The sequence below is a fragment of the Neltuma alba genome, unplaced genomic scaffold, assembly GCF_004799145.2.
Source record: "Neltuma alba isolate B1F8T4 unplaced genomic scaffold, ASM479914v2 tig00012720_pilon, whole genome shotgun sequence".
Lineage (NCBI taxonomy): Eukaryota > Viridiplantae > Streptophyta > Magnoliopsida > Fabales > Fabaceae > Neltuma > Neltuma alba.
The window spans coordinates 29,479-46,006 of record NW_021637145.1 but is presented as its reverse complement, the minus strand read 5'-3'; the positions used below and the strand labels follow the sequence as shown (position 1 = coordinate 46,006).

General features: G+C 39.5%; 4 protein-coding genes across 7 annotated transcripts; 2 read left to right on the top strand and 2 right to left on the bottom strand.

The window, feature by feature from the left end:
- Window positions 1-738: 738 nt before the first annotated feature.
- LOC114730238 (mannose-P-dolichol utilization defect 1 protein homolog 2-like) lies at window positions 739-3,916 on the top strand. The gene is made up of 8 exons (XM_028917283.1): window positions 739-1,007; window positions 1,429-1,582; window positions 1,892-1,964; window positions 2,052-2,118; window positions 2,298-2,357; window positions 2,804-2,864; window positions 2,948-2,989; window positions 3,585-3,916. Exons 1-8 carry the CDS (start codon window positions 861-863, stop codon window positions 3,686-3,688), a joined length of 708 nt encoding a protein of 235 aa, XP_028773116.1. The 5' UTR covers window positions 739-860; the 3' UTR covers window positions 3,689-3,916.
- Window positions 3,917-5,702: 1,786 nt separating this feature from the next.
- On the bottom strand, window positions 5,703-7,954 carry LOC114730230 (F-box protein At1g47056-like). Its single transcript, XM_028917276.1, has one exon. It carries the CDS (start codon window positions 7,738-7,740, stop codon window positions 6,130-6,132), a length of 1,611 nt encoding a protein of 536 aa, XP_028773109.1. The 5' UTR covers window positions 7,741-7,954; the 3' UTR covers window positions 5,703-6,129.
- Window positions 7,955-8,749: 795 nt separating this feature from the next.
- LOC114730239 (protein DCL homolog, chloroplastic-like) lies at window positions 8,750-12,950 on the top strand. Of its 4 annotated transcripts, none has more exons than XR_003738820.1 (4): window positions 8,750-9,069; window positions 9,161-9,275; window positions 9,496-9,597; window positions 10,504-10,582. XR_003738820.1 is itself a non-coding variant. In XM_028917284.1 (4 exons), the coding sequence occupies exons 1-3, from the start codon at window positions 8,783-8,785 to the stop codon at window positions 10,672-10,674; spliced, it is 573 nt and encodes a 190-aa protein (XP_028773117.1). In that variant the 5' UTR covers window positions 8,750-8,782; the 3' UTR covers window positions 10,675-10,705; window positions 12,698-12,950. The 4 variants fall into 4 exon arrangements, 2 of the variants coding, with proteins under 2 accessions (XP_028773117.1, XP_028773118.1); XM_028917284.1 differs by lacking the exon at window positions 9,496-9,597 and adding an exon at window positions 12,698-12,950 and having other exon boundaries at window positions 10,504-10,705; XM_028917285.1 differs by having other exon boundaries at window positions 9,459-9,597.
- A 23-nt stretch (window positions 12,951-12,973) lies between these two features.
- LOC114730236 (probable carbohydrate esterase At4g34215) lies at window positions 12,974-16,181 on the bottom strand. The gene is made up of 2 exons (XM_028917280.1): window positions 15,450-16,181; window positions 12,974-13,401 (listed from the first exon to the last, which is right to left on the bottom strand). Exons 1-2 carry the CDS (start codon window positions 16,032-16,034, stop codon window positions 13,147-13,149), a joined length of 840 nt encoding a protein of 279 aa, XP_028773113.1. The 5' UTR covers window positions 16,035-16,181; the 3' UTR covers window positions 12,974-13,146.
- Between the last annotated feature and the right edge of the window lie 347 nt (window positions 16,182-16,528).

Below are 16,528 nucleotides of genomic sequence, written 5' to 3'. Positions count from 1 at the left end.
GGGGAATCGAGACAGGACTGGATATGGGACAAAATCTCAGTCCTGTCCCTATTCACCGAGACGGGACCAGGATGGGCCCGTCCAAATCCCATCCCGTTCCGTGAACACCCCTACTTTTAATTAGGTCATTTGTAGTCTTAAAAAAAATTATTTATTAACTTTATTCTTTAAACTTAATTTTATTTTTAAATTAATAATTATATAACTAGACAAAATAATTAATATAATCATTTAATAATTAATTATTAATCATAATAATCAATTATAATTAACTATAAATCATTTATAATTATATTCTAATTTTAAAATTTTTTATTATTATAATGTGAATTTTATAGCTATAAAAATCAGAATTGAAAAATAAATAATATATATGCTTAGCTAAAAATTTAAAATAATATTAACATAATATTATTATAATAATTTCTTATTTATAAAATCTTATTATTTATAGAATAAAGAATAAAAACAACAAGGACATAATTAAAAATAAGGTAAAACAATAAGGGTTTGATAAAAAAAAATTATAAAAACCTTTAAAGATATGTAAAATTATAAGGATATGGTAAAACAAATTATAGAAATTTGATTAAAAATTAAAACTATAAATACTTGCATATTAATTATTTTTTAATTAATATTCCTAATATTATGCTAGTTAATTTTTACGAGGGTCAATATTTCCGCGCCAATACATCCTTCTTTTTTTTTTTTTTTCTATGGGCCAAAATCTTCTTTCCAAATGGATTTCCCGGCACTAGGCAGATATTTGAGGCTTCGATAACCGTCGTCCGAAGCAATTCACAGGGCAAAGTAGGTGCTACAGTGTTAGATTGTTTGGGGGAATTGCTTGCGAGAGCATGGATTATCTGGGGATTGATGTGAGCTGTGCCGTGGGATCTCTCCGCCATGGCCACTTTCCAGACAAGGACTGCCTGCTACCTCTTATTTCCAAGCTTCTCGGCTATGCCATCGTTGCCGCTTCCACTACTGTCAAACTTCCCCAGGTACGCCCGTCTTTTTTCATTCTTCTCAGTAGCCTATTTTCACAGTGATCGGAAACCCTAGAAACCACGCTGATCCTCTTATTGGATCTCTTACAAGTTTCGCCGATGATATTTGCCCTTAACTTTCAATTGTGATTACTGAACGGTATGGACAACGTTGTGGCCTCTATTTCAGTAGTTAATATTGCGATCTGTTTCCTGAACGATAAATCATTAGTGGTATAGCGGACGTGTCTCTTAGAAACTGCTGTACTGAGCAATTATTTTATTCATTGCATTAGTGTATCTTTGTCCTTATTTGTTCCTAATATTGACTTGGTGCTGCCGGGGCGGTCTTTAGATTTTTCTGCTAAGAATTGCTTAACCAAGTCTAGCTTTTCCAGGCAAGATTTCCAACTTTCTTCAATATTATGAAATGCAGATCTTAAAAATTCTGAATCATAAAAGTGTGAGAGGCCTTAGCATGATATCTTTTGAGCTGGAAGTTGTTGGCTATACCATAGCACTAGCTTACTGTCTTCACAAAGGGCTTCCTTTTTCAGCTTATGGGGAGCTATTGTTTCTTTTAATCCAAGGTGCACTAACATTTTCCGCAATTTTACTTGCACATATTTCTCGTATATCCTTGCTTCCATTGATCCTGCCCATTACTATTTAATATTATGTATACACAACTCTGTCATGTAGTTATGATGTAATAATCTTAGAGACAGATCTGACGTTCTGAAATTAGTGTAGAATACTAGACTAGGATTCATGTCATGAATCAGCATGTTACACAACGTGCATATTTGGAAAGCTCTTCTTCGTCATGAATTGCTTTCTTGTGCATTGACATTGTCAATGGAATCTGACATGCTTCCTTCTATTCTTGTCTGATACAGCTTTAGTTTTGGTTGCTATAATCTACTACTTTTCTCAACCATTGGGTGCCAAAACATGGATCCGGGCGTTACTGTATCCTACTTGCCTGCAAAGGCACCAAGTTCTTATCTGCAAGATAAATGAATATGCTCAACCTTGTCCTTGATACATGGTTTTCAGATATTGTGCTGTAGCGCCCACTATCTTGGCTGGTCAAATCAATCCTCTTCTCTTTGAAGCTCTCTATGTGAGTAGTAAACGCTTATCTCTTCTCTTTGAAGCTCTCTATGTGAGTAGTAAACGCTTATGCACTGGAATTTTCATCACTTTAAAGTCGTGTGCTTACGTATTGTATAGTTCTCTACTTCTGTTTTAAATTTTTTATGTCCATATTTCCTAATGTGGATATGATGTTATCTGTTGCAGGCATCCCAGCATGCAGTTTTCCTCTTTGCCAGGATCCCGCAAATATGGAAAAACTTTTCTGTAAGTGGAGCCATAAATTGGAGAGCAATTTCTAGTTTCCATAAAATTAATTAAATAGTTTTAGTAATTATATGTTCTGACAACACTGGGGTTCTCTGCAGTTTCAACGACTTTTCTTTTTTTCTTTTTCTTTTTTTGGTGAAGTTTCACGAATGAATGCCGTCATTGTAGAGTTATCTGTATGATAAGTGACTTTATAACTAAGTCGAGATTATTTACTTTCTAGAAGCCACTATCTTCAATTTATATTACTAGTTTGTATTATCAGTTTACAAGTTCTACGATTCGTTTTGGGCTAATTGCAAACTGCTAAAGTATTATTATAAATGGCTTGGATTCTGTTGACACTGCTGAAGTTTTTATGCTGTTTAATATGATGTGTCCTTTTTTTTGGGGGGGGGGGGAATTGTAACATGATTTTTTTTGCTTCAAATATTTATTTGCAGAGCAAAAGCACTGGGGAACTCAGTTTCTTAACATCATTCATGAACTTTGGAGGCTCAATGGGTAAGACTGTATGGTTATTATGAGATTTGTTTTGCTTATTGTGGGTGTTTGCAAATTAATGTTCTTATCCTTGTTTGTTGCAGTCAGAGTCTTTACCAGCATACAGGAAAATGCGCCAACTAGTGGTATCCTTGCTTCCTTATTTTCATTATTTTTATGTCCTTTCCTCATTGTCATCATCAATGCATGTAAGATAAGATTTTTGGGGTTGATGATATTGAGGTGAGATCGGTTTCATCACACGCACGCACGAATATGTATATTCTATATTTGTTGGTCTAAATGTAGTTCCTTGTTTACTGCCCTTTCTGATGTTTCCAGCTAGCCAGTTGGAAAAGCTTTCTTTCTCATTTACTTCATGTCAGTTTTTTAGCTTCCTTCTGGTGAACCATTCACATTTTTTATACCATATTTTGCTAATTAAGTTGAACATTGGCTTTTGGAAATTGGCCCTATGGTGGTTTCTACCAAGTCTTCGATGTGCTCCAATGAAATAAATTTATTAGATTTGTGTCTATTCAAGCCTCATTCTTTAGTTTACGGAATTTTAAAAATTGTGTCCTCCTTTTAGACTTGCCTCCTTTTATTCAACTCTTTAGCCGTAATCCATATTGAAGTGACTACTTTTTTTATTTTTGTGATGTACACTAGTGTTGCTTATTGTGAATTCGTCTTTTAATATCTGAGATAATTATGACTGATTCCTTAATTCTTCTGAAGTCATACTGGGCTCTGTACTTGGTGTTGCAACAAATTTTACTATCTTGAGTCAGATAGTTATATACCAGAAACCTCGGGCTGGGAAGGAGAAGAAGACCAAATAGAATTCTATGTCATTTTATGCTGAGTTCTCAACTTTCAACGTCTAATAGGCAGGCAGGCTGTGTTTGGTTTCAAGGAGACTATTTTCGATTCTATTGTATTGATTGTACAATATTGGTTATCAGGCAGTAACTTAAAGGAATGATTCAGGTTGTTATAGTTTTCTTCCTCATCATAATCGATAATATTGGTTTCAGTTATTGTATTTATTTTATAATAAAATGACTTGCACAAAAAGTTCTTGATGGCTGTCCATTCGGGTCCGATTATTGCATTAAGCATTGTGTTTTGCTTTGATATTTACCATCACTGCCCCCTCTCCCATACTTTGTGCTTCCAATCTCCTCCTCCTGGCACATGCAGGCTTTGCAGATGAATGCTCAACTCTGGCTGACTGTCATACTGCTTCTCATTTTAGACGACCATGTGTCCATTGCGGGTGACATTTTATTTAGACTGCGCTAATGGTGAGGTTAGTATCATGGAAATTCTTTAAAAATATGGGGAAAAAAGGTAATGAGAGGAGCATTTTTATCGTGTTCGGTAGATGACAAAAATAATTTCATTTTTTAAAAAAAATATTCTCATATCTATGAGAGTTCTCCTATCTCCATAGCTCCATTCCTGTACACATTCTCTCACTCCCCCCTCCTCCCCTCTTTTCTTTTTCTCGCTTCCTCTCATACCCAATTTCGTTTCGCACCAAGCAGGCCTTTACGGTGTGTTTGTCTAGGCCACCCAAGACTCTGATTTTGATTGAAATAGATAACTAAATTAGTGCTATTGGCTTTTCTTTTTAAAATAAATATAGGCTAATTAAAGAAAATTACTTATTGGTATAATTCATAATTTTGTAATGATTTAATAAAAAGAAAAGGAAAGATGAATTAGATGGAGGGCTTTTCTCATGTATTTGCCCCCTTACACGTCACTAATGACAGTAGCGGAATATGTACTCCTACTGTTAGCTTTGACAAAAAGAAATGATTATCATTAGCCAACAATCATCAGTCATTTTGCCTGGTGTTCGCGTCCATTTCAAGTGCTCATCAAATTTGAATAGTTCAATTATTAAGTAGTTTGAACATGTACTCGATCAAAGCCAATGGAAGCCACGTCAACCTGAATGCCTAATATATACATCAATCGGGTGATTGAACAAGTTGACTTTCGCCTAAATAATTGTCCTGCTTACCAACATGACAATCGCAATTGCGAATTTTGCAGGCATCGGCAGTTCGGCACCTTCCCAACAAGAGTTGGTTAGGTGAGAACTGAGAATCAAGCATAGAAATTACAGGCATGTCCAGGACGAGCTCATCACAGTGAAGACAGCACAAAAAGACAAACGTCCAAGAGCACTTGATCACTACAGATTTTCTATTCACATAGAAACACAACCTTAATATTAACAGAACCAATAACCTGTGATCGTAAGGTTTTCTAGTGTCTTAAATACCAAGATTTAGCAATCCTCCTACTGATTAAAATTGGTCCTGAAATAAGTAACAGTTACCACAAGCCCCCATTCACAAGCAGCAAGTACGGCCAGAAAGTAAATAATAAAATTCGGAATTGCAGAGACATTAATAAATTTGAGTCACATCTAAAAGTACCTAGACCTTATACATGATTGTAAGATCAGTTCCTCCAAATACCTTCAATCCCAAATACAGTGATTATATTTTTGCACCAAACAAGCCATATAATTAAATGGCAGATAAGGAGGAAGGTGGATTTAAGACCAACAAAATAAAAAGAAAAGGTAGGTTATATCAAACAAAAATAGTAGTCCTGCTATATCGCCTTTTATCTTTCCAACTGAACATCGATTCTAGTAAATGCCACCACCTTCAGGCTTCAGCCGGGGGAGGTAACTCATGCCATACTCATGCAAAAACAGTCTATTAATCGTACAAGATATCAATTGCTTTGAAAAATAACCGCATAAATCGCGACGAAAAGGAAAAACCAAAAGGAAAAAGAAAACAGCACAAGAAACAGATGCCAACATAATTGCTAGAGCATCAAACCGCACGACAATAGTTTTTTTACCAACCATTCTTCTCGCCCGTGAAAAAGCAGAAGTAAAGTATATCTTCTCTCATTAGATACAAAACATTTAACAAATTGTAGCAATGTAACACTTTAAGACATCGATCAGCCTCAACCTCCATGACAAAGAGGGTGCAGCTTCCCATCTATCTAATTGATAAGATGTACTGTCCTTCGGCAGCACCAGCCACCAAAGAAATTTGGGAGTAAAAAAATGTGATTGTCACTTCCAGCTGTGAAGATTCAACTCAAAAAACAATCAACAGCACACAGCATGAATGAAATTTAGATATAACAAGAGAGAAAATCAAGTGATACAACACAATGATGAAACTGAACAAAGGTTAGGATTGCTTTTTGCTTTGGCATATTATTCAAGTTTCCGCGTTTAAACATGCCGGGAACTACTATTGCCACTTGCCCACCTTCTTAAAGTGCAAGCCACTAAACTCTTCCCAGACAAAAGTCCTAACCTTGACTTGAATGTAGATCGGCCAGAACTGCTTGATGCAATAGTGGCCGATGCTGCTGCTTGACTGGGGATTGGTTGAAATTCTCCGGCGTTATCCTGCGCTGCACCATCACTAGCACTGGCATCCTGCTGTTCAGTTTCGCCAGTATCTAGATTAACAGCAAGTGATGCCCTACTTAATCTCAACCAATCTGCACCTTCAAGTGTTACACCCTTACACTTCTTAACCTTCACTTTCACTAAATTTGGGCATCCACTAGCTAGTGCTTCCATGCCATGATCAGAGACGGGGCAGCTCTTAATACAGAGTTTCTTCAGGGCTATACATTTTGCAGCAATGCACGATATCTCGCCATCACCAACTGTATCACTTCCACATAGCGCCAGTCTCTCTAGATTATGGCAATTGGATGCCAGCATTTCCAAGCTCGCTTTAGTGGGATTAACACCAATAAGGACCAGTTCTTGCAGATTAGGGCAACATCTAGCAACTGCCATCAAACCTTCATCACCTATACGATTAGCCTTCCATCCATCGATATGAAGTTTACGTAGTAGCTTACACCGATCAGCTATGGCAGCAAGCCCTAAGTTTGTGCACTCAGGGGTCTTGACAAGATGCAAGATTTCTAGATTCGAACAGTTCGAGATTGCCACGAGGCCGATATCACTAATCTGAAGCCTCTCAAGGTGGACTTCAACCATACTTGGCACTCCGTCCGCTAGAAGTTTAAAAAGCTTATCCCAATCACCAGAGCACCTGAAAAGCTTCAAAGTCCTTAAATTCTTTGAGCCGAGAATAAGAGACCCAAAACACTGTCCATTGTAAAGCTCTTTTAAGCAAAGAGTTTTAAGGGATGACGCTGCGACACCGGGTCCAATTGGTTCAGCAGCAGCTGCATCGGTAATTCCACGGAGACGCTTCACTGATAACTCTTCGAGAGCCGGACAATTATCGAGCACTGCGTTCATCCCCTTGGATCCGAAAGTGCAAGATCCACAGGAAAGCTTCTTCAAACCCTTGCAGTTCTTGGCAAAGGCCCCCATGCCAGCATCCGTGAGTTCACGGCAGGCCCGGAGTTTTAAGCGGGTCAGATTAGGGCATCGTTCAGAAATGAGGAGAAGCGCCTCGTCCCCAATGCTCACAGATCTACGGTCGCATTTTAAAGCGAGCTTCGTGACGGAATCGAAACGAGAGAAAAGTGAAGGAATAACGGGGAGGAGATCCGATGGTGCGTTGAGGGAGAGACGGTGGCGGCTCTGGCCCTCGATCCTGAGCCACCGCCGGCATACCAGAGAGCAGCGGTTGCGGTCGGCGGAGCTCAGCGACTGAAAAATGCAAGCCAGGCACTCATCGGGAAGATCAGAGATGAAGTCAGGGACGGAATCGACAACCTCATGAAAGGAATCGTCGCAGTCATCGGCGAGCATCGGAGAAACCAGGGCCGTTGATCTGGTCTTGGAGCGGGAGCCGTGAGAATTTTGGCGACGGCACGCAATTGCGGGCGTGGACGTTGCCTGGCCCATCCACGGCGATTTCTGGGAAAGACGGAGGAGATGAGCAGCCACAATCTCAGTGGAGCTCGGCGGAGGGAAAGGCAGAGGTTCTCATGTCGCGGAGCGCGGGTTCCAAATTTTCCGAGACGGACATGAACGCAGATTTCATTCCGCCTTTCTGGAGTCTGTCAAGCTTTCGTCGGTCTTGAAATTTTTCAAAAAAGCAATATCCCGTGCGGACCAGCTCACGGGACTAATGACATGGCCCCTCCCTCACATTGGCGACTTCTATTTTTATTTTTAATTAAATATGAGGATATTTGTGGTGAGTACACGTGTAAGTATGAGAAAAATTTTCCAGATAAGGAAGTGGGTAATCAATATGGTTGTTACGCCGTGCAGGCACGTCATTCACTGAAATAGACCATTTTATATGTACAAATAAAAAAATATTGAAACATAACACAGGCACGTAATGCAGGTTGGATAAGCCTTGAACGTTGAACTTTCAAATCAGCCCTTCCCTTGTTGAAGATCACACACGTTTCTGCAATCTTCTGCGCACAAAACAGATCATCATCGCCTCTTACCATCAGTTTCAATATGCACGATAACTGACGTCCAATATTGAATCTACAGCAAGATGTGAACAAAATTTGATCTTCGGCAAGTTTGAGGCCCGAATTCTACCGTAGCATGCAGCTTTCATATCAGTTGCAAGCATCAGCGATGATGTTGAGGATGATGCTTTCTTTTTTAATGTTAAAACGACACTAATTCAATCTTATCAGATCATATAATAATCATCGCCTGCCTATTTTTATGTCGTTATTTAATCTGTAGTCAATTAATGAGACAGGCACGCATTAGGAGATCCCTAAATATGGTACCTGTTCATCCTGTTTAAAACTAGAGGTCCAGAGGCACTAAAAAGGAGTCCAGAGTCAAGCTAAATGGGCCTAGCCCAGAATAGTTTGGTCCAATTTTCAGAACCGAAAGCCCAAAAAATATGAATAAAATGGGGGAGATAATATTTGGTGTCTAACCGATTCCTCGAAGAAAATAAACTGAAATGGCAGCTTGTCTTCTTCTCAGTGGAATTCAGGGGCTTAACTACCAAGGGATCACCGGCGGAATCGGTGCGAGACCTCATCCGGTATGCCGCAGTATAGCATATTGGCGACAAGCAGAAGAGAAAGTGAGTGGTGTTAATATGGGGAGTCTGAGAGCTAACTCGCCGACGCCAAGCCCAAGGGAGGCGACGTGGGATTATCGGAAATGGAGAAACAAAGAAGCGGAGATCCTCAGGGACATTGAGCCTATCCTTCTGCTCACCAAGCATATTCTTCACTCACCTAGGTAGGTAAAACATTCCTCACGCCATGATGCCTCAATCATTCTCCTTTCTCAATTCCCTCTCCCTGACTTCTCAGTTGATTTCCTTAGTTAGGTACATGGATGGGGAGAGACTGACTGTTGAGGATGAGAAAGCTGTGGCTGATAACCTTCTTGCCTACCATCCACGTTTCCAAGATAAAGTTGCATGTGGCATTCAATCCATTATGGTAAGCTTTTCACTGCAATAGTATAACTTTGCTTTCATTTCCTTGTGTAAGCCACCAAGCAGAAATAGCCATGCTCGTTTCTTTTTAATTTTATTAATTAATTAATGCCACGTCACTGATTACTTTCCAATAGATTATAGAATGTCGGTTTATTTACAACCTAGTTGCTTGTATTTGGTTCAGAATATGCTAGCTATGAGTAACGTTACCACTTCTATAGGAACATCCACGGGATCAGCTGTGCCATCTTTCTCTCTGAATACTTTCAGCTTTATTTAATTCCGAGGCCAACTTTGGTGGGACCTATAACATTCTCATTATGGTGTGCTTTGACTCTACATTCCAGTGCAGTGACTGAATTTTTGTTATTTTTATTTTGTTGTCTCGAATTGGCCCAAGTATGATTTTATATTTCATAGTTTGAGTGATAAAGCATATAATCTGCTATAATGCTGATACCCGGTTCTACATGGTCATGCTGCCAGTAAGTATTAGATGTAGGCCTTACCTCTGCCTTTGATGACTGTATATTAAGGGGGGAAAAAACTTCATCTTATGAACTCGAGCTACAAAATATGCCGAATGCTCGTTAGCGTCTCTTGGCATTAGTCCGTACTTTATCCTTGATATTGATGGGGAAATCTTTGTGGACTATATTCTGTATGGTTCAATCGTTCGATGTTCTTCCTTTCTGAATGAACCCTCAAAATGTTGCTAGTAATGTAGGAAAAGGCAGAAAAAATGGCGACAATCATGAAATTCCTTTGTTGCAAATTCTGCAAATTGGATTAAATGTCATCAAACGAAACTAGGATGTCTTCAGAAATGATGCTATAATGAGCAATTTCATGACAACACCAACTAGGTATCACTTCTATTAGATTAAATGCATTGAAATACGCTGCCTATAGACATATCAAGAGAGGAAAGTAATTGTGCGTAAAAATATGTAGCTATACTTAATTGCATTGAGGTTTAAGCCGTCACTGATACATAGATTACTCTCTCGGGCTATTCTAGGAGTTCTACCATGAACTTTTCTGGCGTTAACCGTAATCCTTGTTTTCCAAATATCATATACTGCTCATGTAGTTTTACATCGAGTGGCACCCCCGCACCAAGATTATTGAGCTTGAGCAAATCCTTCTTATTATATAAAAGAGTTGCTCTGTTTCTTTTTCAAAGTGGCCAGCAAGTGCAGTGGTATATTTGACTTGTGTTCTTGCAGGTTGATCGACATCCGCAATATCAAAACTCAAGGTGTCTTTTTGTTGTAAGAACTGATGGTGGCTGGATAGACTTCTCCTACCAGAAGTGCCTTCGGGAATACATCAGACTTAAGTACCCAGCTCATGCCCAAAGATTTATTCGGGAACATTTTAAGCGTGAGAGTAGTTAATTACGTATGTATTGCAACTTGACTACTAATTAGAAATTGGCGAATTGTTGACTTGAAGTTTCAGGCACGGAAACCAGAAAATGATGTTTAAGCGCCAATGTCATGTTTTATTCTGCGTTGCTTTTCAGTTTCTCTTTCGCTCTCTGGAGGCGCGAGGCTTCCGAGTTAACAGACTTTTCAATTTGCCGCTGCTATCATTTGTTATTAAGAACTAATTAAACCGCTCTTCAAATTTTTTTTTTCCCCAGAGGTTTTGGGGGGGGGGGGCTGGGGGAGCCGCTCCTGATTTTGGGTGCACGTCTTGGCCCAAATACATTAATTGCCCATTGTAATTGGAGGTATTGATCGTAATTGCCTATTTCAATACAATCTGAAAATTTAAATTCTTATTGAAAGAACATTCACATTTACTATCTAACATATTGCTCTGTCCTCCCAGTGTAAATATGTCCTTCGTCTTAGCCGCTGCCCAGAGTGAGGACGAATGGCTTAGCATTACCATTCCCGTTGCTAACAACCATGACGCACAGGAGTTCAGCGCCATCACTGAGATGATTCAATTTCCGTTACGTTGCTAGAAACTCAAACTCCAGGCCCTCTTTAATGCCTCTGTTGCCACGTCTTATCTCTCTTCGAGAAAGTCAGTTCTCAGTAGCAACGTGGCCATCATCAGTGGCCATCAACGTAACACATAGCAAAGCACAGTCAAAGGGTAAAATTTTTATCATCATCATTACGGCACGCTCTCCGGCGCAGACTCTTGAAAATTATTGAAGTGGCAAGATTCGTTAGCATTATTATTTCTAAAAAATTTATAATTATTTATCAAATGCAAAATGCTGTCAAATCATGCATGGACAGGAAGTATTTTAATACACGCTTGTCTATATGCCTACATATCCCATATTACTGACTCGTATTTTTTTTTTCAAAGGAAACCCCCCCCCCAAGCGGGGGTTCTTCAGAGAAGAGCTTTCTGGTATGCGCAGTGCGCTTTGCTTCCTCCAAGTTCCGATGGGGCCCATAAAACGTTCGCGGCACATGAGTGCGCCAACGCCTTTCAAATTCCATTGAAGCCTCCCTTCCATCAAAAGGACATACATATGGATCTAAAGGGTAAGCCATTAATTAATATTGGATGGTAATAAAACGATACTAGGATTCGAAGAAGAAGAGAATTGATGTTATTGAGAAATAGAATGTTGCGAGACTCAACTTTCTTGTTGGGGACCAGTATATTTGGAGTAGAATACTGTATATACATTAAGATTTGCAGATAGAGAGTTAATGTCTGGTCATTCTCCATTGCAGCTGGGAAGTAAATAGAAGTAAGTTCCACATCCCCGACACCTTACATGATGATGGGATGCGAAAAAGGCCGTGGGATCCTAAATTCCCTGTCATATGCCTTCCTCATAATGTAATTCCCCCTCGCCGTCCCCTGTCCATAATAATCACGAGTTCCACCGAGTTTCACCATCGTCAACTCCCTCAAACGCCCCTACCATTACCGTTCCCTCAACGCGGGACTTGCTGATAAAAAGGGGATGGATGCTAGCCTACGGGGCTTATGAAGGTAGTAAAGTTGGAATGGTACATTATCATCCCCACATTGGCAAATACAGGCGACTCGTACATTAAGAGGTGGAAACTAGTTAGTGTTCTGATGCTTTAGTCAGCTGGAATTCAGCTGAAAAATGGGATCTTGCAACTCAACTTGCTTCGTGGCGACCAGCATCTTTGGAGTAGAATACTGCATGTACATTATGATGTGCTAATGCAGGATTAATGTGCGGTCATTCTCCACTGCAAGTGACTGTAGTACATAGATAAGTCAGGTCCAGTAACTCAGGAATCCAGATATGCAGATATGGACAAGGACTTGAACAAAAGCGAGTCCTGCTTTTCCCTTTTGGTTCAGATATATAATGCTCTCGCCGGGACCTTACATACGATACCTAAAACAAAAGGCCATGTGGTCCTAAATTAATTAATTGTCTGTCTAATATGTACGTGCGTGTGTGTGTGTGTGTGTGTGTGCATGTCTTCCTCATAATTTAATCCCAACGGCCCCCTCTGTCAGTAATGATCGCACTTCTCTTCAACCTCATATTCCGCACAGGTGGCTGTCTTTCATTCAACTAGGGACCAATCATCCGCCACTATAACCCCTCATGCCCCACTTTCTCCCTTCTATGATACAATATACTGTTGCGGACACATTTTGTATATATATTTTATTTTAACCGCATACAATTCACTAAGTTTACCTACCATGATCGTGTTTATTGTTGCATGGTGAGAAGTAACAATTCTTCTGCTTTCATTTTTGTTTTCCTCAAAAAGAGAGACGTTTTACAGCTATACTTTTCATAGACGAAGTCTTGTTGCGTAACGGAATAATAGTAAGAAAAATCACAAGGAGAAAGGGAGGGGGAAAGGAGTAAAAGAAAACTGGGATGAAGAGAAAAATTAAGAAGGCCTTTGAGGGGGAGGGGCCTGGTTAGGGTGAGGAGCTTGAGCATGCGATGGGGTGGGTAGGAAGCGAAGGAGTGCGTCGGCCATCATCTGACCCAGATGGACCTGGGCTGGGGTCGACAGATGAAGCTCATCAGACTTGAGTGCCAAGCCCTTGGCGTCAACGGTCCTCAGGTTCAGAAGGTCCATCCCTAATTGGGCTTCTCTCACCGTCTCCACGTATGGGCCAATACCCGACGCCAGAGCCACCTGTCAACCCAAAAACACTGTTATTGTTATTGTTATATCATTATCAGCTAACTACCCCGTGAAAAATACATGTTACTTAATTATCAATACAACCTACAGTAGTGCAGTTGGTGTTCCACATTAGTCTCTCTCTTTATTAGGAACGTTCAGCTCATCCATCCTACACGTTTTCTTTTGTAACATTTTAAAATGTTTGTTATTTCATTCTGTTTATGATTTATGAATTGTGTGGTTTGTCTAGTATTTCTATGTCGATGATGGTTTTTATAACACAATAATACATCTGAAGAAGTCAGCACCATTGGTTGACTAATAAGAATCAGGAGTAATGCCGTCCAGGAAGGCGCCATCAACAAGACTATTTCTATAAAAACTATGAATTCAAAATACAGGCGGTGATAGGCTAACTTTATTTGCAATCCACTATGATGAAATCTGGTCGGATTATATTACCACATTTAATTTGGCTATATTACGGTCTAGATTATATTGATTTTCCTATATTTCATTCTGGATTTCTGAAATTCTCAATTGTTATACCTCTCCTGCTTGACGTAAATAAGATAATTCAATTAGTTATATCCAATGTTTTAAAAGCCAGACCAGATATTGAACTGGAAAACCTAACGGGTCACAATTCAAACAGTCGGATTGGTCGAACCGTTCGGTCAGACCGGTGACGTAATAATTAAATTAAAAATAATATTATATACTTATATAATAATATAAATATAAAAATAGATATAGAAATTATTGTGTGACTTGAGAATAAAAATAAATAAACTCACATATAATAATATATATCCTAATTCTCAACTCCCAACACAATAAAACTATTGAAATAAAATTTTTTTAGCATTGTACCCTTTGAATATGATATTATAATAGTACTGTTTTTAATTTCCTTTCAGCGAAGTTTTTTTTTTTCAAATCATTTCACTCCGGTTTTTTGGGCCAACTCTTTCACTGCAATTAATACATGTCAGATGGCCTTTTTTATCCTCACAAGTAAGGATGTCGTTTCTTTTCAGTTTTTACTTCTTCATTTTCCAACTGTGGGGCATAAAAGTGATGTCATTTTTGTCAGTTTTCTTTTAAATTTTTGACGGTTTCAACCCCTCGATTTGCAGAACAAAAGTGACGAGCTTTTTTCTTCTTCTTTCATCATCTTCTTCTTCCAACAAGCATGTCCTGTTCTCTTTTTCAATATTCTTCCTTTTCTTTTCTTCTTCGTATTTCAGGAACAGATCTTGAGTTGGTGTGTGAGTGAGACTATATACAATTTGTTTTTTCAAACGTTCATAGTGAGAAAGAGTTTGGCCGTTCAGTTTTTCCAAAACCGTCTCGGCTCTTTAATTAATATCGGCTTCCGGTCTAAAAGGTGGCTGGAAGCGGCTCAAACGGTAGAATGAGCTAACCAGTTAGGACGAGCCGTAGTGGGCACGGGGTGACGGTCTAACCGGCCGGTCCGGTCCAAGTTTTAAATCATTGGTTATATCATAAAAATTAAAATAAGATACTGCCGTTGAATCTGTTAGCGTGGACTAGGGTGAGGGAAGACCCCATCCCTGTGGATGGGTGTTCGTACTTAGCAGGGACCGCTTCGTTGTCAGTATCGTATTATTATACCTAGTGTGTAACATACGCAAAACAAGTGGCCACGGTTGAAATTAAGACCTGTCTCAATCAAAACTATGCCTTCTTTTTCTTTATTTTTTAGGAGTTGTTTGTGTTATGCTAATTGCTAAAAATACTTTTAAAATTATAGTTTTGTTTATAACAAAACACTCTTAGTTTGTTAGTGGGAGGGGTGGCTGAAAATCTCTTCTCAGCACCCTAAAGATCTGAGCGTCTTAATTTCCTTTTCGGTTTCATATATACCAATTTGCAGTATGATCATAATTAATAAGCAGGGCGGACCTATGAATGCCATGCCTATGTGTCGAAGGCACGCCAAAGAAATTGTTTCTAAGCATACTAAAAGAAAGAATAAATAAATGAAATTAATGGGGAGATTAAAAGAAATAAAAATAAAATAAAAAGAAGACCTGGACGATAGGAAGCAACGGAGACTGGAGGTCAGCACGAACGTCGGAGAAAAACTTGCGGAGTCTGGAGCCGTATGCCTGAGCATCTGTGAGATTGATAGTATCAGATTCGCCTTGATACCACAGCAACGCACTGATACTTCCGCCACTTCTCACCGATGCCTTAGCTCTCCTCATCATATGATTGTACAGCTTTCTTCCTCGTTCCCATTCGCTTATGTTTGTGCCTCCTACGGCGCACGGCACCAGCCCCACCACCGCCAGTTCAGGCTTCTTCTTCAAGATCCGATTTGCGAATGCCATCCCCGGCCCGATCCCGGTCGTCTCCGTCGCCTCTATGTCCCGATGCAGCGGCTCCTTCGCCTCCACCCACTCCAATCCTGCGCTCAGCCGCAGGATGGACGGGTTCTCACGGCACTGCACCGGCACCACCCCGTCCCAGACGTTCGCCACGCCTCCCCTCCCGGCCATGTTGCTCTGTCCCGCCAGTATAAATATGGTTTTCTGCGCTTCCACTTGAGGCCTCACTACCCCTCCCTCTGTTGCAATTATTACTCCCAGCAACCATAACAAGATGGAAGGCATCCTCGTAGGTACGAGATGGTCACCTGCTGTATTCTGATCTGTTGCCGTTTCTCAAATCTAAGACGCTATTTAACTGAATGGAAACTATATTCTTCGCACCTCTCGAGACGGCAACGCGATCCAATTTTTATTTTTGACAGTTATTATTACACGATAAAATGGCGATTTGTTTTTTAGCCTATTTTGTGGGGCATTTTGTTACTGCTGTTCGGTAGTATCAAATAGATTCAGGATTTCCCACACAATTTGGCTGGCGTCTTCTTTATTTTATTCCTATCTTTAAATATATATTTGATTCCCTTTAAGATACATGATGAAAATTAGTTATATTAGATTTCAACATATCAGAGTAACAACATTTAAATTTTAATATTTATGTGCTCTAAAAACATCATGTCATCTGATTAATTTCTTAAACGTTTACTAATTAAAACATTCCACATTTATAGACAATAAAAATGATTATTTTATTAATTTTATCAGAATTGGTATTT

Excerpts from the sequence above, each read along its gene's own strand:
- LOC114730230 (XM_028917276.1), bottom strand. The coding sequence starts at position 7,740 with ATGGGCCAGGCAACGTCCACGCCCGCAATTGCGTGCCGTCGCCAAAAT.
- LOC114730236 (XM_028917280.1), bottom strand. The coding sequence starts at position 16,034 with ATGCCTTCCATCTTGTTATGGTTGCTGGGAGTAATAATTGCAACAGAG. Across the intron at positions 13,402-15,449 it reads CGTTGCTTCCTATCGTCCAG|GTGGCTCTGGCGTCGGGTAT; the intron begins GTCTTCTTTTTA and ends TTGGGTTGACAG.
- LOC114730239 (XM_028917284.1), top strand. The coding sequence starts at position 8,783 with ATGGCAGCTTGTCTTCTTCTCAGTGGAATTCAGGGGCTTAACTACCAA. Across the intron at positions 9,070-9,160 it reads CATATTCTTCACTCACCTAG|GTACATGGATGGGGAGAGAC; the intron begins GTAGGTAAAACA and ends TTCCTTAGTTAG. Across the intron at positions 9,276-10,503 it reads GTGGCATTCAATCCATTATG|GTTGATCGACATCCGCAATA; the intron begins GTAAGCTTTTCA and ends GTGTTCTTGCAG.
- LOC114730238 (XM_028917283.1), top strand. The coding sequence starts at position 861 with ATGGATTATCTGGGGATTGATGTGAGCTGTGCCGTGGGATCTCTCCGC. Across the intron at positions 1,583-1,891 it reads ATTGTTTCTTTTAATCCAAG|CTTTAGTTTTGGTTGCTATA; the intron begins GTGCACTAACAT and ends TGTCTGATACAG. Across the intron at positions 2,865-2,947 it reads GAACTTTGGAGGCTCAATGG|TCAGAGTCTTTACCAGCATA; the intron begins GTAAGACTGTAT and ends TGTTTGTTGCAG.